This window comes from Centruroides sculpturatus, unplaced genomic scaffold (genome assembly GCF_000671375.1).
Source record: "Centruroides sculpturatus isolate CEXI.00-Female unplaced genomic scaffold, Cexi_2.0 scaffold613, whole genome shotgun sequence".
Taxonomy (NCBI): domain Eukaryota; kingdom Metazoa; phylum Arthropoda; class Arachnida; order Scorpiones; family Buthidae; genus Centruroides; species Centruroides sculpturatus.
Window position 1 is genome coordinate 271,668 of NW_019384835.1, and position 26,707 is coordinate 298,374.

The window sequence follows — 26,707 nt, forward strand, 5'->3', positions numbered from 1 at the left end:
TTATTAAATTAAATTATTTAAACTATTTAAACAACTGCTTTATTGGAGTGTATTATTTCACACAAATATCAAAGTGCTTTCAAACTTCTTCAGTTCATTCTAAGAATTTAAGAACTGAGAACTTTAAATTCCTTTTTTTTAAAACCTACTAAAATTTTTTAGAGGTTCCAGAACATAGTTTTGTCTGTCTGTTCAAGTATCAGATGAGAACAGCTGAATCAATTTGTATGAAACTTTGTACATACACTCAGGAAAGTCGCAAGAAAAATTCTGAATGTACAGTACATCTGTCTATCCAAATATAAGTTGAGAATGACTAAACCAATTTCTGCAAAACTTTACACAAATGTTCTGAAACATTAAAAAAATATTTCTAAAGCTCCAGGTTCTTAGTCCTTGAGGATGAACTGAAGAAGTCTAAAAGTACTTGAATGTTTATGTGTAAAATAAAATACTCTAATAAAGCAGTTTGTTTTGGTTTATAATTAATATTTTGGAGTATTAATGAATAAACAGTTAAAATGTACTCTCAAAAAATCCTTAGTTCCTTTTAACTTTTCAAAATTTTCATTATATACTCTGTAATGCTAAATATTTTAATATCAAAATTTTCATTTTGATCTAAAGAACATACCATAAAAAAGTTGCCTACTAATTTCCATTGTTAAATTTTCTAAATATACATCACAAGTATCAGTATATAGGCCTATTATGATTCTTTCTAACAATCATTTAAATATGACGATAATGAAAAATTAGTTAGATCAAATATATAGTATTCATATTTAGTATTTTAAATTTTTTATTATATTTAGTTTATTCTAATAAATATATTCAAAAATATCTTTACCTACATAAATCAAATGTGTATTTACACTATATAGTGTTCAAAAGACAAAATAAATCAAATGGTTATATCAGTAACATTTGAATATATATGAAACAGTATTTTTGGTAGAAAAAACATTTAATATATATTAAAATACTATATAAATATCATTGTTAAAATTATTAGACATGCTATAGAAAGCAAAAAACTAAAGGAATTAACAAATCTTCAACAATGTACTGGTGTATAAAGTAAGCATAATTGATGACTAAGCTCTTTTGAAAGAAACTTTACTTACTTCTTTTTTAATAAAAACAAAAACAACATCAATTTAAATCATTAACTTAGAATATAATGAATATTATTGTGACATTGTCACAATGATGGGTTGTAATTTTTAATCATATTTTTAATTTATATGCCCTCTACCTCAAATTAGTAGTGTCTTGCCCCTGTATATCATATTTTCCTGCTAATAATAGAATCATGCTGATCATCTATCTAACTCCTTTCAGAGGAAAATTTTTGAATTGAAATAATACGACTTCCAGTGTAAACTGGAAGTTTGTATATAGTTAATCAGGGCTTCTTGCCCATAAGCTTTCCATATCTGGTCTCTAACTCTTTTCTCCAGATTAAGAAGGATAGACAGACAGACAGACAGACAGTGGGAATTTATAGGTCTACAATTTTTTCAAATTGCAGCCCAATTATGTGAAAACTTTGGAGATTATTTGCTAAGTGAAAAATTTCTTGTTAGTACATTACTTTACTATATAATAAATTTTGAATGATGAATAATAAAATAATTAATATCTAGTGACAGTGAATGTTCTTTTTGTGGAATGACAGTGATGAATATGAGAAAACACCTTCTTGATTCTTGTAATACCCTTTCAGATATTCAAGCTGATACATTGAAACATGATTTTTGTTATCAAATTTTATTTGATGACAGTTTTGCCATATTAACATTACATAAACTGTGTAAGTTTTTTGTTCATATATCAAATTTAATGTAACAATGTTATTTAATCCCTTCTGTAAAAACACTCCTTATACCAAATAATAAAGCTTGATTGATTTATCCATGAACTATTTACTGGCTTACAATGTTATTCTTTTTCATTGATCACTATGTTCAAACTTATCAAGAACTACTGTAATTTGAACCCGTAGATTATGTATTTAAAAAAAACACAATTTTAATGCAAATGTGGGTTAGGCAATGGGGTGGGTTATATGCCAATTTTAAACTGCATCTACAAACTCATCAAACAGCTTTTCCTTTGTTTAAAGTCACCAAGTGTCTTTAGAAAAAATGAAAAATTCTTTGTGTATTTTAATACTTTTATATTGTGAAATCACAATGACAGATAAATATGTAGACATCCTCTTCTTCCATAGCAATTTTTCTTGAAACTATCAAATACATGTATATGCATACCTCACCATTAGTTTATTTTTGTACTTTCAATCCATGCATTAATTGATATCATTAGACACTTTTATTTGAATTTATATCTTGAAAACTGATAAACTCCCATTAATTATTCTCTACCTAGAGAACTTTAATGATTCAGACTTGTAATGTTATAATTGTCATCATAATAAGCTGTAAACTCAATGCTCTTTTCATTGCTATAATGTGAATTTGGAAAATTAAAATAATTATATAAATTTAAAATTATAGCCCTACTTTTGTTTGTGCTATAATGCTGTTTTGTTTACACACAAATGCATTATTTTCTATCATTTTTCCAACTAAATTGAAATTAATGATGATATTTATGGCTGTACCAACATTTAAGGCAAAGAGACAGCAGCTTCAAGAGCACTAAAAAAAAATAGTCAGCAGAACTTAAAAAGCACTGAACAGAACAACCAAACTTTTAATTTTGTGCACTATGTGAAAACTGTTATATGACAAAGTAAAAGCAACAGCAGGTTATTTATAGTCCTAACAAAAGTAAAGGCTAAATTTGAGATTATTTCTTTTGTAAAGAGTGCATCAGGAAGGCAATTCAATGTTTCTCTATGGCACATGATTTTTTTTTCTGTGTTGATTTGATTCTTTTTGTGACAAAATACATTTTGAATATTTACCCCAGATATAAAATTTCTATTAAAAAATTAGAAACTATTTTTTTATTCTCAGATTTGCTATTACATCTAAACATTTATGTAGTTTAATCTGTTTGAAAAGCCATGTAAGTAATGTTTAATTATATATTTTATGTAATTAACATTGAAATGGGAGCCAGGTATGAGGTTCACTCAGGCACCAAAACTGTATAGCATGGCCCTGATGACATTACAATTTTAATTTATTTGCTTCATTTTTACAGTCTACAGTGTGTCTGTTTTATATTAGTTAAAGAAATATTCATATAAAATACAAAATAAAATACTAAACACCTTTTGGGCCAGAAAATAACAGTAAAATAAAACTTCACATAATTCTTTCTAAACAGTAATTGAATGAATAAAACAGAATTTCAGTATCCTATTGGAGTCTGACCATTATAATTCATTATGTCTTTTCCATATAAGTAATCATAGTTTTTTGGCAACTAATTCATTCAACCAAAGACAAAACTTTTTATCATTAATAAAATATTAAAATAAAAAAATTTTAATATGAGTTTTAAGTATCACCAATATCTCTAAACCTGATATATTAGTTAAACATAACAAAGCTATAAATAACTGGAGAGGCAAAGGTTAGTCAACCACCAAAGATAATACATGTGCATGCAACATGCTGATCCCATATTGTGCAGGGAAGAATAAATGTCTTGTGTATTGATATATTTGCCAAAGCATTGCATTCTGAGTTAATTTTGCTTAAACTGAATATAATTTTAAGAATAGCTAACAATAGAATTTAAGCTGATAATATATAAACAACAGAAAGTATAATTTTATCATTAATTTAATTTTTATGCATTTGTAATCAGATGAACATTTGATCGGTTATTGGATACAAGTGCTTTATTTCATGTTCAGGATGCCTTTGAGATCCATAATGAGTGAAATAACTTAATAGTATTCTGTTAATTCTTTTGGGAAAGGATGGAGAATAATGGAAAAATTTAAATAATAGGGAAATACTGGAATTTGTAAAGTATAGCAGCGAATGCTGTCAAGGAGGAATGAAAAACATGAAAAAATTTGTATGTGATAAAATTACCAAACAACTTCATCTGATTTAAAATATTATAGTTTTTACATGGTGTTTCTATCCATTGACTACTAACTTTCAAATTTTTACTTCACTTTTCTTTTGCTTCTACAATTTTTCTTATATTTTAAATTTTTATGAATTTAAAATTCTATTTACTTCAAGTTAATTGTCATTTTCCTGCAATTGAGCAATGTTTTTAACTTTATCTTTAAATGTAAACATTATTTTCAAGTAAATTAGTACAAACAAAAATCAGACTCTGTATTATGAAATACTTAATGAAGTAACACCTTCTGCTGCTGAGAAATGTTTATTAAAACCTAATACAATAAGTCCTCCTCAGGTGTAACTGAATTTGAATGCCTCTTCAAAAAATGGAACATTAAATGAAAGAACGTTTAACTCTTATACAGTAGAACCCCTCTAATCCGTCATCTTTGGGACTGGGGGTATGGTCGGAACACAAAAAAGGTCGGATTATCAGAAAAAAGTAAAATAAACAATCTTCCCCTTTGTCCAGTCTTTGTAGCACTGCTAATTTTTCATTTAATGAAAGAGTAACGTGTTTACGTTTCACTCCTGACATGTTGAAAAACACACAAAACTGTATACGTACACACAATGTAAAACATATACTGTAACGAACACAGAACAACGTGACGGGCAGTGAGTTACTGACAAGTCAGGACAAGTTTCCCGACTCCGACCATGGTCAGATTAACCGGAGTGACGGACTAGAGGGGTTCTACTGTATTTAAAATTTAAAGTAAAATATTAAACAAATGAACAATTAAATAAATAAATATAAATATATAAATAACAAAAATAAAATAAATGCATCAAAATATAAGGATTGATGCAAACTAAGAATTTTTATATTGTAATACATCCATTAATTTGGTTTTATAAATTTCAATTTTTTTGTTTGCTCATTGATACTGTAATGATGAAGAATGCAGTCTTTAGGATACTTGTTTCCTTCCATTTAACTGTGGAGTCCTCTACTTGTGCCATACTGGACAAAACAGTGTTACAATGTCCTTTTTTAATGTCATACTTATGCTCCTTTAGTCTAAATGCTAGATTCCTTCTTGTGACCCCAATATAATCTTTCTTTATTCCCAATTGCTGATTTTCGAATGGAATTCTGTATACTCTTGTTTTTTCTTTATTTCTTAGCCTGTTCTTGTCATTTCTCAAACTACTGTATAAATTAGGAGCTTTTTTGAAAAATTATTTTGGATTGTTTTCTGTTTGCCACTTGTTTCGTAGTGTTTCTGATTCTGGAAGTTATGAAACAAATGAGAACTGGAAGAGAACTCCATAATTAAATGGAATGAAACAAGTATCCTCAAGACTATGTATTCTCCATCATTAACAATGAGTGAAGAAAAAATTGAAATTTATAAAAGCAAATTAATGGATGGTTGAATAAATGCCAGCAATGCAAATGGACTACCTTTGGCATGGAAATTCAGTATAAAAGAAAAATCACAATATAAAAGTTTTTATTTTGCATTGGCCCTTATATTTTGATGCATTTATTTTATTTTATTTTTGTTATATATATTTTATTTATTTAATTATTCATTTGTTTAATATTTTGTTTTAAATTTTAAATGTAAGAGTTCAAACATTCTCTCATTTAAATGTTCCATTTTTTGAAGAGGTGTTTGAATTTAGTTACATCTGCAAGTTTTAAACTGGTTTAATCAGTCATTAGAAGCATGTTACCACATTTGTTGGTTTTTGTGAGAAAACCCACAAACGTAGGTGCCAAAAACCTGTCGCAGAGTTCAGTTTTTGTTTTTCTAGAAAACACCTAGTTTATGTTAGATTTAAGATATATATAATTGACCTTCCATCTATAGGACTCTTTTTGGCTGTCATTCATGCCAAAAAGAGTGATTCTTGATATTCGGTATTATATGTTCAGAAAAGATTTTGGCTGCCTTGAGTGCATATATGGGATGCATTTGATGGTATCGATGAAGCATTTAGGAAGGAGAATATTGTTCTAGCATACTAATGGTATATCAATATTTATTTCAGTTATAGGTTTTTGCTTCATAAATATCCATTGTAACTTTGCAATATAATAATTTTTAGTTTCTTGGCAAGCCTTTCTTGAAAATAAGTAACCTTTATATATATACCTCATATAATAAAACAGGATCTTCTTCAAAAAGAATATTTTTAACATTAATTACTTTATACAATATAGCACACGCAGATCATCTTGTTGTTCTAATAGCTTTCTGTAAGCAACTTTGGCAGCAAATACAGTAGACCCCCTATAATTACGATTCCTATAAGACAGCAAAAAAATTGTGACGGTATCCGTAAAAAACAGTAAAAAACTCCTATAATTACGTAAAATGTCATTGGGCATCCGAACTACTTTCTGCGCCGTCAAGCGCCACGCTACGGAGAGATTACTATCGTCTGTACAGTATTATATATAAAATTCAAGTATTCCCTTTTAATTCATAAAAATATACTTTATTAGCTTTTTTAAACAGCATATTTTGGTATGTCTCATGATTTTAATATTTATAAATGAACACAAATCCTATTAAAGATCAATGTCCTAGTTGTGTATTAAAGAGAACTGCACAGTAAATATTGAGTGAATCCTTAATTTAAAACTGTTTCTAATACTGTATACTCTCCTTGAAATATGTCATAGGCCTACCTGTTTNGTCTAATACAGTACTGTAATTTTATACATTTCTTGTGAAAGAAACATTTCTTATTCAACGGCGATAAAAATTATTTATATTAATGATGTCTCCAAAGTTCAACAAAGTTTTCGCAGAAAAATAACATCAGAAATCGCGGCTGCAGTTTGCTGAGCTGTTCCGCGACGAAAACAAGCTTGAGCAACGGCGATGTCGAATGGTGCACACTCAGTAAGTAATCCTACAATTTTTTGTTTATAGCATAGTTTATACGGATTATTTCCAAAAAAAATATACGTATTTTGGAAATGTTGAGTCAAATTAGTCTAGAATCGATTAATTTTATGGAAGAAAACCTTTCAAACAGCCATAGTCCGTAAAGTTGACACGTGTCGGGCTGTGATTGGAAGGACTCGTAAGAAATCGATACATAAAGAGTGGAACGTATCTACTGTCTTATAGGGGGATCGACTGTATTCACATACAGGCAGTAGGTGTATCCTGTAAAACAACATCGGTAACACTTTGTTCTTTTGGCATTCCAATAGAAAGTTAAACTTAACCCTAGCCCTAGTTAGAGCTAGTACTAGCTTCTTGTATAATCTAGCTGGCATAGCTTTATACAATGTCTTTCTCTGATAAGATATATGTAATTATTATCAGGATATGAAGTTTAGAAATAAAATTAATAATATAAATAAAAACAGAATTTAGTCACATATAAGAAGAAACTTTAATTTATATCACTTTGAATATTGTGTTCTTTTCTGTAAAACTGTTCCCAGTCTGAGAATCATGTCAAATAGTCTTGTGACACTTCCTCTATCTGACATAATAATAATGAAGTTTTTAATTTATTCCAGTTTAATTGTATTATTGATTTTATAAAATATTTCAGGTGATTGTTGTAATAAAAAATATATTATCGTTGTTTACAAAATGTTAGTAAATGTAGACATTTTTCAGGTTCTGCTGTAATTAAAAGATATTTATGAGCAGTTGTTAAGGATTGTGTTGTTGTCTTTTAATAAATTTTCTAAAAAAATTGCTAAAATATTTTAATAATTAATTTTCTTTTTTATTTTAAAAACATCACCATACATAATTACATACACATACAATAATTTATAATGAGCCATAATTTTTATATTAGAATGAAAATTATGACTAGGATAGGGGCATCACACAACTTTGTTGTATAGCAATAGAATTGAGGCAAAATCATAAAAAGATAATTCTTCACCTGCTAGATGAAAATGTTTGTAGCAAGAATTTTTCTGTATGGTTATGAACTGGTGATGGTTTATTTGGTGAGTGGTATATAAATAAGTACCCAGTTTTTTAAAATACATGGATGATGTGATCTTTACACTTCTGCCATGGAAAGGTTATTCAAGAACAAAGCAATCAGTGCCAGTTGCTTTGTTCTTATGTTTTGGCATTTTTTGTGAAAATTTTCCATTAGGTACTGTACATGCAATACAGTACTAGTTTTATTTTTGCCTCCTAAATTCCATTAGATGTGATCAATCACATCAGAAAGCTTTGATCGCTACTACATCTTAAAAACAGTCATGAATCACCATTTTTTTTTTTTTAGTTTTTGAATTCTTCATCACAATTAATGGAAAATGGCAAAGTTTCATAAAATTCATCCCTAAAATTTTTACAAAAAAAAATCGTCCCTACAAATTTTGAGAATGAACTCACTTAAGTAAGCCACATAGAAGAGGCTTCACTAACATTCTGCCTTAAAAATTTATTTATAATATTATATTATTTTTATATTGTATATTATAAAATAATTAATTAAATATTGAAAAAAATATTATGTAATATATTTTAAATTCAGTATAAAAGAAAAATCACAATATAAAAGTTTTTAGTTTGCACTGGCCCTTATATTTTGATGCATTTATTTTATTTTATTTTTGTTATATATATTTTATTTATTTAATTATTCATTTGTTTAATATTTTGTTTTAAATTTTAAATGTAAGAGTTCAAACATTCTCTCATTTAAATGTTCCATTTTTTGAAGAGGTGTTTGAATTTAGTTACATCTGCAAGTTTTAAACTGGTTTANATAATGGTAACTCAAATTATAAAATGTTAACAATAATAGTTTTATGTTATTTAACAGAAAAAGCCAAATGAATGAGACAGTAAAAGCATCAACATGCTACATTGGGACCAGGTTCAAATTCAGTCTGAAATTTTCATGGTCAGTTTGATGCAGTTATGTTTGGCTTTTACTACCACCATTCAGCTGCACTATTTTTTCCTGGCTGAATTTATGATAAGCTTGCAAAAAAAACGTTTCAGTGCTTGCAGAAAAAAAAGATAAAAAATATTTAACAGAACTAATAAAAGATGTTCCAAAATTAATGCAGGATTTAAATTGCATGCCATTTTTTCCCCATTGGGTTGGCAGCATAATACTAAGTGATGTCTTGTAGTAAACATATTGCAATTAGTTAATATGGAGTGATACATGATGGAGGAACACATAATAATTATCAAAACTTATTACAAGTACAGGAAAGGTTTTGCTGTGTCTCTGTGTAAATTATGGGGCATTTTCAATTGAAGAACATGCAAAATAAAACAACTGTGCAAAAATTGGTTTGAAAATTTAAACAAAAAAGCTCAATTATGGACAGCTATCATCCTATTACTGGCCAGTTAGCTGAAAACCTTTCCACTGTGAGTGATAGTGTGGCTGAGACATCAGTTTGCCATTGGTCACTGGAATTGGACATTTCGACAAAGCACCATCCAGCATACAAAAGATCTGCATCTGCACCCAATCAAGATTCAACTGATGTAAAAACTGAAGTCAAATGATCATTTGATGCACTAGGTATTCATCAATTGGGTGCTGGAGAATCAATGGCAATTTTGCTAAGAAAATCATCTTTAGTAATGAGGTGCATTTTTACCTTGAAGGGTATGTCGAAAAGCAAAATTGTTGCATTTGGGACATGAAAAATCCTTGTGTTCAAGAACAACCAATGCTCAATGAATGACAGTTTGGTGTGGATTTTAGACCAGTAGAGTGATTAGGCCATACTTTGAATATTTTGTCAAAAGAATATGAGAGGGTCAAGAGTCATGAAGGCATTCATCAGATATTCTATTTCATATTTAATTGCAATGTTTACCCTTTAAAATGATATGAGATTAATGATATGCCAATTAATGAATAAATAATATGTTATTTTTTAAATTTAAATCCTGAATTACTCCTACATAACATGCTTAAATTAGCTTAGATTAATTATAGTTAAAATAGATTCCTGTTTANAGGTATTCATCAATTGGGTGCTGGAGAATCAATGGCAATTTTGCTAAGAAAATCATCTTTAGTAATGAGGTGCATTTTTACCTTGAAGGGTATGTCGAAAAGCAAAATTGTTGCATTTGGGACATGAAAAATCCTTGTGTTCAAGAACAACCAATGCTCAATGAATGACAGTTTGGTGTGGATTTTAGACCAGTAGAGTGATTAGGCCATACTTTGAATATTTTGTCAAAAGAATATGAGAGGGTCAAGAGTCATGAAGGCATTCATCAGATATTCTATTTCATATTTAATTGCAATGTTTACCCTTTAAAATGATATGAGATTAATGATATGCCAATTAATGAATAAATAATATGTTATTTTTTAAATTTAAATCCTGAATTACTCCTACATAACATGCTTAAATTAGCTTAGATTAATTATAGTTAAAATAGATAATAAAACAGTTACTATATTGTCATTTCATTGAATTCATTCAACCATAAAATAATATAAAATTTTTATATATTATTTTATGGATGAATGAATTCATATATTATATGTTATTTTATAATAATTTAATATTATAAAAATAACATAATATTATATATAAACTTTCATAATTTTTATTCTGATATAAAAATTATGGATCATTATGAACTATTGTATCTAAATATAGTTATGTATAATGATAAGAGAGAGAAAACCTTTCACATTTTGTTTCTAGCAGTTTTAATCCATAAGAACAAACATTTTCAGCTGTTTTGAATGGCCTTATTGTACTTGAAGAAGGCCATTCAAAACAGCCGAAAACATTTGTTCTTATGGATTAAAATTGCTAGAAACAAAGTGTGAAAGTTTTTGTCTTTCTTATTTTAAGTAGTTCTAGTTTTGTGTGCATGGAAATGTATAGTGATGTTTTAAAAATGTTTTTAAATATTAAAATACTATAGTAACTTGCTTTTAGAAAATTTAATAGAAGACTTGACAACACGATCCTTAAAACTTTCATATAAATATCTTTTAATTACTATAGAATCTGAAAAATTTCTACCTTTACCAAAATTTTGTAAGTAACAATATATTTTTTATGGAACTATGAGCCTAAGTTCTGGCTCTATGGAGGACTTATCACACACTATTGACATTGTCAGAGTAATAACACAGAAATAGGTAAACACTGATTTATTATGACAACGGTATGCATTTTGGAAACGATGTCTGTCCATCTTCAGCTATATCTATTACAATTTGATGGGTATACAGGAGGCTACAAAAATACAAGCGATTTTTTTTTTTTTTTTTTTGTTACAAATAGGTTTATAATTAAAATATTACAAAAATTACATTTTTACACATATATAAAAGGAACAATCTATTTTGTTGCTGATGTGTGGATGACTTTATATTTGAATAATATAACAATTTCACAGTCGTTATATTATTTTTTCTGGTAATACAGTGGAACCTCGGTATACGACCTTAATCCGTTGCTGATGTTTGGACTTATACCGAATTGGACGTATACCAAATTAACCTTTCCCATAAGAAGTAATGTAAAAATGATTAATCTGTTCTCATGAAAAAAATGGCTGGCTTTAAACACCTCGCTTTCCTGCTTGATTTTTCATGAGATCAGCATGTATCTTTTTAGCTTTCTCGCAAATAATTGCTTCTGATACGCTGTCTCTAGCACACTGTTCTTCAGTTATCCAAAGCAAAAGCAATTTCTTAACATGGTTTAATGTCTTTGATCTCTGTTTAGAAATTGATTTAACCCCTTTCGCAACATTAGCAGATTTAATAATGTCTTTATTTTTCGTGATTGTCGATATCGTCGTTCTCGGAATACGGTATGCAACAGTTAAAATCTCGAACACGCATGCCACCTTCATATTTCTCAACAGTCTTCTTTTTTCAGTCCCATTGTGATTCTAGTCATTTTTTTAGTTTTCTGTTGCTTTTCATTTGCCTTTTTGCAATTCATGATTAATAAAAATAATAAAATTTTACTTACAAATTAAAATCAGAAGAAATTTAACAAAGTTATAAACTGTTGCACCGCAAACGTCTAGTCTGGCCTAGTACACCGATAGTGCTATTTGTTCATAGATGGCACGTATAATTGAAGTAAGTTGTATACCGAGCAAAATTTGTTTCGTCCAAACAGGACATATTCCAAATTGGGCGTATTCTAAAGCAGACGTATACCGAGGTACCACTGTATTATATTTCAAATAGTAACCAGAGATTAAAATTGTTGCTAATGAAATTAATTGTGAAGTAAATACTATGGTAGATGAATGTAATACAATTGTATAAACAAGATCATAGTTACAAAAGTAAGAGCTGTTTTAAGAAAGGTTACATATGTTTTTGCACGCAGTCAGCTCGTATAAACAATGTTTGCTACTACTGAAGCAATGCTGCTATAGGGTGGTATCCAGTGTTGGTGATAAGTATTACCTGCTAGCTAATGGGTTTCAAATGTGTAAGTAAGGGTGCCACATGGGATCTAGTTGTACCCTTATGTTTTTGTCTATTTTTATCATGGATTTTGATAATTTCTAAATGTTTGTATAATTTAGAAATGCTTAGATTTGATTCTGTTTTGTAGCTTTATAAACAGAACTATAAGATGATCCATCTTTTTTCAGATGTATGCCTTAATTTTTTATACTGTGCATTAATTTTTGATAACTTTTTCTTTACATATCTTATCCACTATACAAATTTTCTGTTCTGTACTGTAGGGTATTTCTAGTTATTGTGTTGCAATATCTAGAAGTGTCTTTAAAATAACTAGAAATTTGGAAATTGAAAATATTATAATAATTAAACTTGGAAATTGGTGATGCATAATGAATATGTCAAGTACTGTACCTACAACTTGCAGTATCACCAGAAACTCCTTGTGATACTTCTCATAAGTTCACACTTCATTTGATCTCTTGCTATAATCAGATAGAATAAAAATAATATTTACATGAAAAGTTATTACTTATATAAAAGTAATTATTTTTATATCTATTAGTTTTTATGTCATTACAAAAATGCTTATTTCTGTATATAAAGATTTTAATTTTAAAGATTAAAATTTTTTATTGTTTACATATATAAATTTCAGAATTGTTATACAGTGGTGCCTCGTATAACGTACTTAATCCGTTCCAGGTGCATGTCCGTTAAGTGAAAAGTCTGTTCTACAAAACACATTTTCCCATAGAAATACATGTTAAAACATATAATTCATTCCACAGCATAAAATAACTGTACTGTACCATTAAAAAAAATGGAAATGGAACAGTCGCCAATTATGCCTGGTAGTCAGATGTTGTGAGGAGGAGGTGGAGGAACACTTCATTCATACAGATACAGACTTTTTACACATTGCAGCAGGTCTCTTTTTAATGTTTTTTAATCGGAGTCAGATTCAGGAGAGGCTACCGGAGCTTGCAGGGTCATCTCCTCTTCTTCCATCCTTTGTTTTTTGACAGCTTGCTTCTTGAAACCATGTCCAAGGTGGTCTGTTTCTCTCTCTTCAATACCTGTCGGAAATGACGGGCAAGGGTGTCATTGTAGAGATCATTGATTCTGTTGGCCTCAGCTCTGTTTGGATAATGAATGTTGGTAAACTCCTTAACCTCTTCCCATTTGACAAGGCAATTTTTGTCAACTTTCACTCATAATGTCTTGCTTAGTTTCAATTGAAATCACCTTTCTGTAATTTTAGAACCCATGATTTGCACAACACTTGAATAAATGTAAATACTCCGCACTGAGGTGATGTACGTAATAAACAAGGGAGCAAGCCGAATCCCAACGGGAGCTCTGTGCTACAGATATAATAACAATATATTCTAATAATACTAATATATTATAAAAATAGCAGATTGTCATTGACAACAGCAAAAGAGTGGAAACATCATTTGCACTTGTTCTCAGAAAGACTGTTGTTCGCCTCACGTAACTGCCAAACGGAAAGTCCATTGTTTGCAGCCAGTCCGTTGCTCGAGTCATGTAATGGCCAAACAGAAAGTTCGTTGTTCGCAGAGTCTGTTACTCGAGGCGTACATTATACGAGGCACCACTGTATATATCTTTTTAAATTATAATAACATAAAATGTGGTATGTAAGATATAATATAAGAATTATAGTACTTCATATATTGTATTAATTTTATTATGTTGATTTTATGTTTTTCCTGAGGCAGTTGTAGTCTTATAATGGTGACTTTTTACAGAATGGGTTTTTGGCTTATTTCTAAGCCTATTAGTTGCCTCTTACAACAGGAAGGAATATCATTGGTGCATTCTATGGGATACAATAGGGATTTAAAAAATGGAAAAGAAATTAAAGGTATTTGAAAATAGTCTACTACAAAAAATTTTTGACTTAGCATTTGATACAGAAAATGACAAATGGTGAAGACACAATTATTAATTGAAACTTATCAAAGCAACAGTTCATAGCAAGCAGTAGTATAGACTACAGTAGTATGAACATGTTATGAGATGAATATAAGAATTTTACAAAGGAATGTGTTGGAGTGTGACTTAGAGAGTTCTAGATCACAAGGAAGGCTGGCTCCCAACAAGATAAATTGAATGTTAGATGAGATTTGTAGCAATATTTGGGAATATATTATGGAAAAATGAAATTACAGAATAGAAATGAGTTGGATACTATTGTAATGGCAGCAAAAGAGCTCACTGATCTTTAGAGCCAGTTGATGATAATCATCATCTGGCCCTAAAGATAATTGAGGTCATCATCATCATTATATATCATCTTTTCTTATACATAATCATTTGATACAGTTTTATGGAACTAGAATATTGTTTTTTTCTACTGAAATTACTCTTTTTCATTATGAATCTCAACATTAAAATGAAATATTTTTTTGACTTCATTTGACTTCAATAAGAATTTAATATTTGTGTATTTTTTTTTTTTTTTAGTATTAAACCAGTGTATGGAGCTATGCATCCTCCTAGACTCGAATCACAGTAAGTTAGATTTTTTTTCATTTTATAATTAAAAGTAATTAATTTCTCTGATTTATTTTTATTTAGAAAATTAATTAAAATTTAAATTAGAAAATTCTATAAAAAAAATTGTATATGCTATTAAATGAGTAGAACAAAACAAAAAGCAAAATTGAGAATTGATAAAATAATTCCACAATGATGTAATGTTAGAAAAGCTCTCCTGAGTTATATATTAGCAAATACAATAATTTGGAGAACAAACATCAAAGACCCCTTCCTTTTTAATGTTTTATTTTATACTTATTTTCTTTATTAGAAAAATTTTTCTTTTTCAATTTAATCAAAAATATACATGTTGATTTAAAAAGTGCTAACTTAGAAGCATGGGCTTTAGGCTCTAAAAATCATTTGAGATAATTTCAGACAAGTTGACAGTGATAATGAACTGGACACTCTATGAAGCTATAAACATATCATGTCACAGTAAACATAATAGAATCAAAAATAAATCAAATTTTGGTACAGGTTTTATTATACAATACAGAAATTTTTACACATGTTCTCATAATAAGCTATTTCTACAGCTAGCCACTTTTGCCAGCATCTATCTATATCATTTGTCAAAGAAGACTTAAAACCATTTTTGTGATGTCTGTAATGACTTGTCACGGTGACTTACTGGAATCTGCATCCCTTCAACTTTTCTTTGATTTCAGGAAAGTGTGCAGTAGCAAAATCAAAATAGCAAGGCAATTGAGAAAGCTCTGTTATGCTTTTCTTGGTCAGATATTTGCTGATTAGGATGATCAACGGAAGCCAAAGTAGAACCACAGCAACTAAATCTCTTAAAGGCATTAAAAAATGGATTCCAATATTGCTTTGACAGATAGTATAAACACTAGAAATATATAGTGTATATTTGTTTTGAAGATGGTGGTCTGTAAATGTTCCTAATAACTTGCACTACATTAACAGTACACGTTTGGTTTATTTTTGACTTTGTGTCACATCATCTATTACTTCCATTAAAATATCATATATAGAAAAAACTATGTAAAATAACAGAAAATGTAAAAATTGTTCAAATCAGTTCACAAGTTTTATTTAAACAATAATTAAATTTAGTAAAATAAAATTTTTCAAACATAGTAAGAAGTGTTTATGATAATTCATTTGATTGTTCTGCATTTAAAACATTTATTTAATTAAACTTATAAAATTTACAAAAATTAATACAAAGTTGACTCTTCAAAAAATTGGATACTGTTTTGAAATTAATAAAGAATCTAAATTAAACTAATTAATTCTTCTGAGTGTAAATATAATTTCAAATCTAAACAATTTATAAATTAAAAAGAAAAGTCAAAGCAAGATAAAATACCTTATCTTATCAATGGGATATTTTATCATAACAATGATTGTTTATTGTACAGATGGGACCAGTTGGCCAAATACGTCTCAACCTAAAAGGTTCATTGTGCAATGATATCTGATATTACTGATTTTCATTAGAGATGTAACTGATACCAATCCAATACCGATATATTAGCATATTGGAATGTTCCAAATATATTAGAACCAATTTATTTACAAATTGATATTCTGATATATTTTTTGTTTTTAAATGTATCCTTCACATAATTTGGCCATTACAGACATTTGAACATGATAACGGACATATGCTGTAAAACTAACCAATAGTAGACAGAGCATTTTCTCCCCATGTGATTTTCCAGTGATAAAGATATGATGTATAGTTGGTGTCATTTTTGCAACACCACCTTGGCATTTCATAGCAATGGACAGGCAATATGCAAGCAATATTGCCAGGTCTGGCAATTTATCACCAGATTCAGCAATTTTAGGTCTGGCTTTTTCAATCTGGAAATTTTTCTATACAATTATAAATTTACTAGCAGACCCCGCCACGCGTTGTTGTGGCTCAAAGTGTATAAATATATAACACTTCCCCCGTGTGGGGGGAAATTTTTCGAAAAATTTCTTTTTAGTGTACATTCTCTTGGTGTGCGCTATTAAAACGGAATCAAAAATACAAAAAACCGCATCTAAAATAGTAGAAATAGAAGCAGAGTTCTTTATGGTAAGCCTTAATCCTGTTCATCTCCCCCCAGTGGGGGGAATTTCGACACGTATATTATATAAAAACACGTGCGTATTCGAATGCAGCGTTGTGTGAAAATTTCAAAGGAATTGGTAGGAACAAACGAACATTACATTTTTATTTATATAGATAGATAGATGATGATCTACTTTAGTCCATCCTCACAGAAAAGCAAACTTAGGGCGTCATACTCGTAGCACCATCTGTTGGACATATAAGCCAACCCTAGACAAAAATCCATTGTAGTTTTATTTAATTAATAAAAAATCTGCAGGTTTGATTAGTGGTAAACATTCCGGGGGTCATAAAGATGATACAGTTAAAATTTGGTAACGATTGGTTCAGTAGTTTTCACGGTTAGTGGTCACAAACGAAAAATACGTTGTCTCTTTATATAATAGTATAGATTCAGGGTGTGTTCAAATTTTTTTTTCTAAAGACAGAGCCAGAGTTAGGCCTAGATAAATTAGACAATATAATTGCCTAGGGCTTAGATCTGAAAGGTTCTTGTAAATCAATTTGTAAACTTCTATTTTTTTATACAGTAGAGTGTCGTTTATCCAAAACGTCGGTTATCCGAAAGCATTCCAGTCGGCAAATTTAAATTTTCGCTAGTGCTGTGGCACTGCAATCTTTGGCTATATCTTGGGCTACTCCAATATTTTTTATTGTTGGTGTGTGTGTTTTAGCTGGCAGCACTAGCACTTTTGTGTGATGTTTTTCTGAGGACTGTCGTGCTGAATCGAACGTTTTTGATACTAGATCAACTTCTAAAGTATATTTTTTTGGTTTTTATATTTTTCAATATATTTATTTTGTTTGTACACAATAAAGAAATAATTTTTAGCGATACAATAGCCACGATTATTATTTTAAAAAGTTTTCGTTAGACTTAATATCGACGAAAATTCAACGCAAAGCAACACGCAGCGGAGAAAAATTTCAACATGGGATAGGTTAATATATTTTTTATACATAATCGGTTATCCGAAAAATGAGTTATCCAAACAACCTCAGTCCCCAATTGATTCGGATAAACGACGCTCTACTGTACTTGAATTTAAATGGTTAGCATATAAAATGAATATTTTCTAAACCAATAAATTTTCTGGATTTCATTTATTATCAATATCTGTAGAGCAGAGGTTGCCAAACTTTTTTGATCATTGACCCTCTACAACTTTTTGAAACCTCACATTGACCTACACCAAAAAGTTTCTGTTACAAGCAAAAAAAAGCTCTTACTATTTTAATACATTTATTTTAATTTTACATTTTTTACATTTATTGTATATATGTTACTGTGAATGACCGATATCTGGCAAATGTCAACATTCTCCGGTGAATGTCAGCATTTCATTTCGTGTATGTACAGTCATTTCGTGTATGTACGAAATATTTGCTAAATATCATTGTTTCTCACTTACACCGGCAAATGTCGACATTCAGCATGCACTGGTGGTGAATGTTAAATAAAAATATTTTTATTACGTTAAGACAAAAATGCAACTTTTTAGTATGTCAAAATAGGAGAAAGCTTTAGTATTGATAACAGAACATGTAAATAAACTGTTGAACCTAAAACGAACAGTAGATTCTTAATCAGAAAAGAAAATAATACAATAATAAACTTACATATAAATTATGTGATTAACATTATACAATCTTATTTATTGCAACAACTTAAACTGTTGTGACACTTTGAATTTCACAAGAGTCTCTTGCTTTTACAACTGCATTTATTTGTGGAACACTTCTTTTTGCAATAACGTGTATAGCCTTGCCCTCCACTTTTCGAATTAGCTGTAGATGCTTCTCAGCAATATTTCTTGTGAAGAAATCTCATCTATGGAAAGTAGCTTTTCTTTACAAATTACAAACTGATTATATGATTATGAACTGATCTGTTAATGGTGTCTTTTATTCGGATATTGCCAACACCTTACCAATGACCCCTCTCATCCTCTGCCACTCGACCAAGCAATAAGATGCAATACTCAAAATTAATTAAAGGAGAAAAGCCTGTAGAATATCCATCCTTTGTTGATAGTACCTGCATTGAGCCATCAGTCAATGGTTTCATAATCTGAGTTTGGTGTTTCAAATCTTGATGGTATCATGTAAATTTTTTTAATACAAAAACTATAATTTTTACTTTATTCTTGGTATTTTCAAATTTATTATATTTAAAAATTATTTTTAAATATTCATGTATATATGGGATTCATACTAACATTTATTTATAATTTATTTAGGAAGAGGATTAGATATAAATAAAATTATCATTAATCAAGGCCAATTTTGTTAATAAAAAGACATTTTTACCTGACAAAAACGCCATCCAGTGACAAAGTGGGTGGTTTCTACCAAACCATTGTCAGTAAAAGAGATACAACCGTGTCCTACCTCCGGCTACCCACAAAGTATTTGGTGACAGATTGTCACCTCTCTGTCGACATTGGCTTTTCGGGTGTCGTTTTGACCTCCACCAAAGCTTATCTGTACTTGTCAATATACACCGGCGATTGTTCAAATGTATAATAATATAACCAAATATTCGGTATTTCACCGACGTATTTTGTATGTATCGACATTCATCAGAGAATATCAACATTCTCTAATTTCGGTCTTTCACAGTAACATATATGTGAAATACTAAAATTAAACAAACAGCAGCTTAGAAACTGCGACAGAGGTGCTAATAACGTCAGCATACTGCAAATCAGATACAAGCTTATGAATGCTGCAAATGCTTATCATATGCTATGTAATAAGAACTAGAACATGGACTTGGCAATTTCCATCTGTCCTGTGTGACTTCATCCGTAGCCATTTTACATGTTGATGGGTAGCTGTACTATTAAATTCATTGAATCAATATTCAAAGACATAATAATATGTATAGTTATATTTGTGATTTTAGTTTCAATTTTTCAATTGAGCCCCCCAATCAACCTCCAGTAATGTTATATCAACCCCCAGGGGTTAATATTGACCACTTTGGCAACCCCTGCTGTAGAGTATGGATAGAAGTGAGGATCAGATCAGTTGTAAAATTATCAATGTTGGATCATACAGTAGACCCCCTATAACATGGTAGATACGTTCCGTGTTATATGAATTCTGTGTTGTACAAGTCACTTAAATACATGAGCCAATCACAACACAGCACGTGTTCAGTTTAGCGGCTATGGCTGTTTGAAAGGTTTTTTCCATAAAATTAATCGATTCTAGACTAATTTGACTTAACATTTCCAAATCACATATAATTTTTTGGGAATAATCCATATAAACTATTCTATAAACAAAAAATTGTAGGATTACTTACCAAGTGCTCACCGTTCGAAGACACCATTGCTTAAGCTTCTTTCCGTTGCGGAGCAGCTCATTGAACGGCAGGCGCACGTTTCCTGATAAGTTATTTTTCTGCAAAAAATTTGTTGAACATTGGAGACATCATTAATATAAATATAAATTTTATGGTCATTAAATAATAAATGGTTTTTAGTAGGTCTGCTGCTCGTTTAAACTCAATGGTTTGTGCAATGTCCGCTATTGGTCTAGATTCGACCAATCTTGTCGTGACATGAGTCGGCGATGATGTTTTACCGTGTTATACATGTCTCTTTTAGCATGTTATACAAGCACGATCGCAATTTTTTTTTCTGTGTTATATGAACCTGTGTTATAGGGGAGTCTACTGTATTGGCAGAATTGTCTTCTAAATGGAGTAATTTTTTTTCCTTCAGCTTTGTCTCTATTTTATTTTCCAAAACTATTGTTAGTATAAAAATTATCATATATAAAATAAAAATATTCTACACTATATATGTATGTATTTTTATATTAAACATTTTTTATTATAAAAGATGAATACTTTTATAATAAATGTTTTGGTTTTTTTTCATTATTTATGAAGATAAATAAATATATATTATAGAACAGTTTTTCTCGACCTCTAACGAATCGTCACCCCCCTTCAATAAAACCATTACGTAGTATTGCCCCCTTCACTTCGAAAACAATTTTGTTGGGTTTATTAGTTTAACTTTTTACAAAGTATATAATTATCAAATAAACATTTATTTACTCAGAATACATATTAGATTTTGATATAATTAACAAAATTAAAATTAAGCATTATTTGCTGTGTATCCCTGCTGCAAGCTTCAAAATTCCAATGTTAAGGACTGAGGCTAATGCCACATTCATATTGCATTAAATAGACTAGTCACTAGTGTAATGTTATTTGTTTAATTATTGTACGATATAACGAATAAAATATCTAATTATTCTTAATATAATATTTTACTATATTGTCCAAAAAAATTATTTTTCGCCCCCAAATTGTTACTAATCGCCCCCACATGGAAAAACGCCCACATGGGAGCAATATTGCCCCTATTAAGAAACACTGTTATAGAATATATATATTCAAAAAATTTTATTTTTTTATGGGTTTTTTTTATATATAACAAAAAATACTTAAACATTAAATAGTTTTTTTATTATAGAAGATTCATTCAGAAAAAAATCAAATAATTTTAAAATACATAATTTAGTTAATCATAACACACCTTTTACTTTGTCGAGGTAGTTTTATTGAAAACTAACGGTTTTCAATAAAACTACCTTGGCAAAGTAAACATCCTCAGATTGAATAAAAGAATTGGAACATCTGCATTCCAAAAATGGAATACATATACAGTGGGTATCGGTTAACGAACAAATCGGATAACGAACACTTTCACGAAAGATTTTTATGATCAGACTATGAACACTTCACTGAACAAACATAAAAAGAAGTGACGGAAAATAACGAATACCGATTGATTTTCCCTTGTCTTCAGGTAACAATTCGAAACCTTTTGGAGCAGAGGAGATGTCAACATCAACGCTCAACCTGATACCGATCAAATAGTGTTTCCCTGAACTTTGAAACTCTCCATTGTAATTCCAGCTTTTTGTTTACTTTTCTGACAACTAATTTTTTTATAGTTTTTGCAAGACTGTCGGGCACTCTATAAGTTTTGTGTCGGTTTTTATTTTCTAAAGGTGAGAGTTTAACTGTCCTATCGGGTATTCATTAATATTTTAACACCAAAATTTTGAATTCCATTCGGGCCTCACACTTACATAATTCTTTCATGCAGTAGTTGATTTCTGTTCTCTGAATTTTTGTGAGTGCTTTTCTGAACTTTTTATTTCAAACAGAAATTGATAATATTATAGAGCATAAAAAGAGTGGAGTGTCAAGAACTGTGCTCACCATAGAAACCAAGCAAGAGATAATAGTCAAAGTAGAGAGTGGGCAGATGATGTCTGATGTTGCTAGGCAGTATGGCTTGAACAGGTCTACAATAGTCACAATCTTAGCTAAGAAAGATATAATCAAGAAGACTCAAAGAGCTAAAGGAGTAACAAAAATCACATCTGAGAAACAAAGATGAGAAACAAAAATTTCTTTAAAACACGATCCCAGTAAAGTCACAAAGTTTACACGTAACAGAAATACAAAAGGCATTATGAAAGAAATTGAGGACTGCAAGGAGTCAAGTATGATTCTGAAAAGAGCTCTAAACCTATATAAAATTTTAAGAAATGACAAAGATAACATTAAGAAAGAAGAAAAAGCAGGGATCTACACGATTCTTTATGAAAATGTACAGCTAGGAATTAAGAAAGAATATGTCGGTGTCACAACAAGGAATTTGGGTGTAAGGCTCAAAGAACATAAATATAACATCAGAAAAGGTTCCAACACAACAGTACTTTTCCAGATGGTGCAGACCCAAGGCTCATTAGTAAAATGGGTCGAAGCAGATATTGTCAAACCCTTGCGCTTCCCAATATTAGCAAGGACAACTGAGAAAATTGAAATTTACAAAAGCAAACTGGAAGAGGTATGCATAAGTGCAAGGGACGCAGAAGTCCTACCATCGGCTTGAAAGTTTATGGTCAAAAAGTTTACCATGAACTCATAATTTATACATTAATAATTTATTTTAATGTTTGTTCAAAGTAATATTTGTAGATTATTATTTTCATTACTATATATGAGTTTGTTTTTTATTTTATATTTTTATACATTATTCTTCTGTTATTTTCTTGTTTTTATACATTGTCTACTTTGGCAAAGTAAAAGGTGTGTTATGATTGTCTAATTATTTGCTGAGCATACACTGTTTAAAATACAAAATTTAATATTTACAAATTTAAAAAAAAAAAAAAACTAAAATTTGTGATTTTAAAATATGCGAGTAATATTACTTTTTAATAAAAATTTTATAGTTTATATGCATAAGTTTTTATTATAAATTAACTTACAATAATAATAATGAATTTTTTGAATATCGAAATTAATGTATAAAGACAAATGAAACTTTATTATTTTATGCTAATTTAGTATTTGAGATGTTTTATATGGTTACAGAACATTTTAATGTTCTATAATTGCTCAAAAATGTCTTAAATAATTATTAATAAAAAGAAAATATTTTGCTAAATTTTATATTTATTTGTGTGTTAAAATTTGCACAGTAATCTCATTATTTTCAAACAGATTATTGTATAGTTATTCCTAATAAATTAAATGTAATGAAGTATTTTTCAACTATAAAAGTTGAAAAATACTTATGGTTTATTATATAAACTTTTGCATTTCTATAAAAATTATAAAAGATAATAGATTATTTCTACCAAATACAGTCAANCAAAGATCAGATTTCTCTAAATCAAAGCAACTACCACCCCTGGTATATTAATATTCTTAACATCTCCTCTTTTCAACCTTATATGTGGTTACCAATAGATCTAAATGTTAAACGATTAATTATTCAGTTACGACTCAATAAATATGCGCTGTTCGTCAATAAAACTTACATAAATCTTTCAAATACTCGTTGTCAATTATGTCAATCCGAAGATTTTTCTGTACTCCATCTTTTTCAAAATTGCCAATCTCTAAATTATTTGCATAAATAATATGATACAATAAATATATGTAATGGTAGTTCATCTCTAGACTTCAAAAATAACTTTAAGCATTTTTTCTGTTGATATTTTTTTAGAATTTATAATTTTTTTGTCAAATACACTGAAAAAATTATTTTGTAATATTTAATTATTTGATTTACATTGTTGTTTTAAATCATTGTTAATGTATCATTAAGTTACTTTATGTTTGTATTGTCTAAATTCACCAAGTAATGTTATTATTATTTAAGTGATCTTGCTAGACCATGTTATGTTATAATTAATACACTTATTTGCAATATGTATATTAATCATGTAAACCGAAATAATATTTGTTATTGTGAAATTTGTATTCCTCCTTAATAGGGAAAATTTTCCTTAGAAATAAAATATTATTATTATGTTGGGTTTAGTCGGCTATACTATGGTTACATTAGTGGTATTATTATTATTGTGTTTAGTGCGTTATACTTGGTTCACACCGGTGGCAGTGTACTATGCCGGACCAGAGTCAAGGCATAGCAACCAAAACAAAACTAAAATTAAATAAGTGTGTCAGTGTCTGTATTCAGGAATTTCCTAACAATATGGCATGTATTCAATATAGTGGCCTTCTGTAGTGTTATGTATGTATNTACCTGACCCGAGGGACATGGAAATACCAGGTGGAGAAAAATGGGTTTTTTCCACATTATAATTAACTGTATAATTAACTCCAGGATCTCACACTATTAATGCAATAAATTATTAACACTAATCGGCCGATTAATCGGTATCGGCCGATAATGCATGGCCGATTAATCGGTAATCGGCCATTTTGCTTATCGGTGCATCCTTAGTATCAATGTATTCTGTAATGTGTGTGTTGTGATGTTCATGTTTTGTGTGTGTTTTGATTTTGTTGAAAATGTTTTTGAGTTGTTTCATTACTTTGGGTGTTGTGTTGTTTTTAGTGTATTGTGTCAGCCTGCCTAATTGCTGTCTAATGTCATTTATTTGTGTTTCTATTCTTCTCTGCCAGGCAGGCTTGTGATAGAATTGTGTTTTGTGTGTGTCTGTCTGCAATTGTATTTTCAGTCCATGGTGTGTCACTACTGTGACTGCCCCAGCATAAACTAATGTATGAATGTCTGAGAGTGTAGAAATTGAATGAATGTAGTTTGGTAGTAAGTGAGTGTTTACATAATTTAATGTTTTTCCTACTTCCTTCGACGTGTTGATTTTTGGTATTTGTGGTCTTTGTGTGGGATCTGTACCAGTATATTTAGTGAGTGTTTCCTGAAATATAAGTGAGAGCGTATTAACTAATTTTATGTCTAAGTTATCAGTGATGGATGAGGAAGTGTCTGTAGTATGATTAATGGTAGTTGTTGTATGTGTACTATTATCAATGCTTGTTGCTGGATTAACCTGACAGGTTATGTGATCTTCATTAATAATGTTAAATGTTTCTGTCTGTTGTTGTATTTGATCAGCAACCTGTTGTTTGATAAGTTCAAGTGTTGTTTGTGAGATAAGGTTGTTGTGTATAATTGTTCTTTTTTCATGAACAACCCTTTGTTCGGTGACAGTGAGGTGAGGATATTGTTGTGTAAATATATGGTGTAGCTGTTGTCTGTATGCTGTCATGTTTGTTTCGAGTCTTGTGATTGTGTAGTAAGTACGGATGATAAACTCTTTCATTTCTGATGTCCATTTCATCTGTTGGCGTGGTTTTCCAGCCTTTGTGGTCTGTGGATGCATTGCCACAGAAACACCTAGGCTAGATTGGTTCCTCACATCTGTTGAGGGCATTGCAGTAGCCATGCTTGGGCCGGCGCTGCTTTTGCCACCGGTAACCAATGGAGACTGTGGCCTATTTTTCGAACGTGAGCCTCTGCCTAACCCACGAACGCAGACCTTGTTAACATGGGCAACATCTGAGTCGGTATCACACTTTGATCTTGTTACTACCATGATAAATATCTCCACAGAATGTGGGTGTGGTGGTCATTCTTAGCTTCATTTCTCCTCATAGACCTTACTAGCATGGGTGTCTCTACCAGGAGCTTGTGCTCCAGCCTGCATTGCTCTATGGATCAGTAAAATTACTGGGCTCTCCCACCACGACCAGGTGGTGACCACGGGAGAGTTGTTGTTATTAAAATTTTTATTAATATCATCATTAAAAAATAACTCTTAATATGTATATAATGATTTCAAAAATACTTGTAAAGACATATTTAAATATAATTTTAAATAAACATTTTGGATAATTATAAACCCTAAATAAACTAAAAATGTTTAAATAAATTAAAGAATTAATTTTTGTTTAAAAATTATTTTCAGAAAATTGAACAAATCTATATATATAAAAATGAATGTATGTGTGTGTGTGTGTGTGTCCTTCATGCATTACCACACCGTTTATCCGATTGCTGTGAAACTTTGAGAAGTTGTTTAATATACTCCTGTGAAGGTTACTGGCGTAGTACAATTGCCATGAAGTTTTGGGAAGTTTTTTAATACACTCCCACGAAGGTTTTCTGGCATTTATCCTATGATAGATTTCACGCATTTACACAAGCATTCAAGCAGTGTGTGTTCAATCGATTTCAAATTGTGAAGACCATTCCCCCCCTTCAAAAAATATCTC

General features: G+C 29.9%; 1 protein-coding gene across 3 annotated transcripts in view; it reads left to right on the forward strand.

The window, feature by feature from the left end:
• Positions 1-22,373, forward strand: part of LOC111630203 — a 27,887-nt gene extending 5,514 nt beyond the window's left edge. The window contains exons 2-4 of one of the 3 annotated variants that reach the window (XM_023374265.1): positions 14,228-14,343; positions 14,946-14,993; positions 21,948-22,373. In XM_023374265.1, the coding sequence (XP_023230033.1) occupies positions 14,228-14,343; positions 14,946-14,993; positions 21,948-22,018 (235 nt within the window). In that variant the 3' untranslated portion in view covers positions 22,019-22,373. Of the gene's footprint in view, positions 1-14,227; positions 14,344-14,945; positions 14,994-15,559; positions 15,974-21,947 lie in introns of those variants that run through there. The other 2 variants (XM_023374266.1, XR_002757472.1) reach the window with 2 other exon arrangements.
• The last annotated feature ends 4,334 nt before the right edge of the window (positions 22,374-26,707 follow it).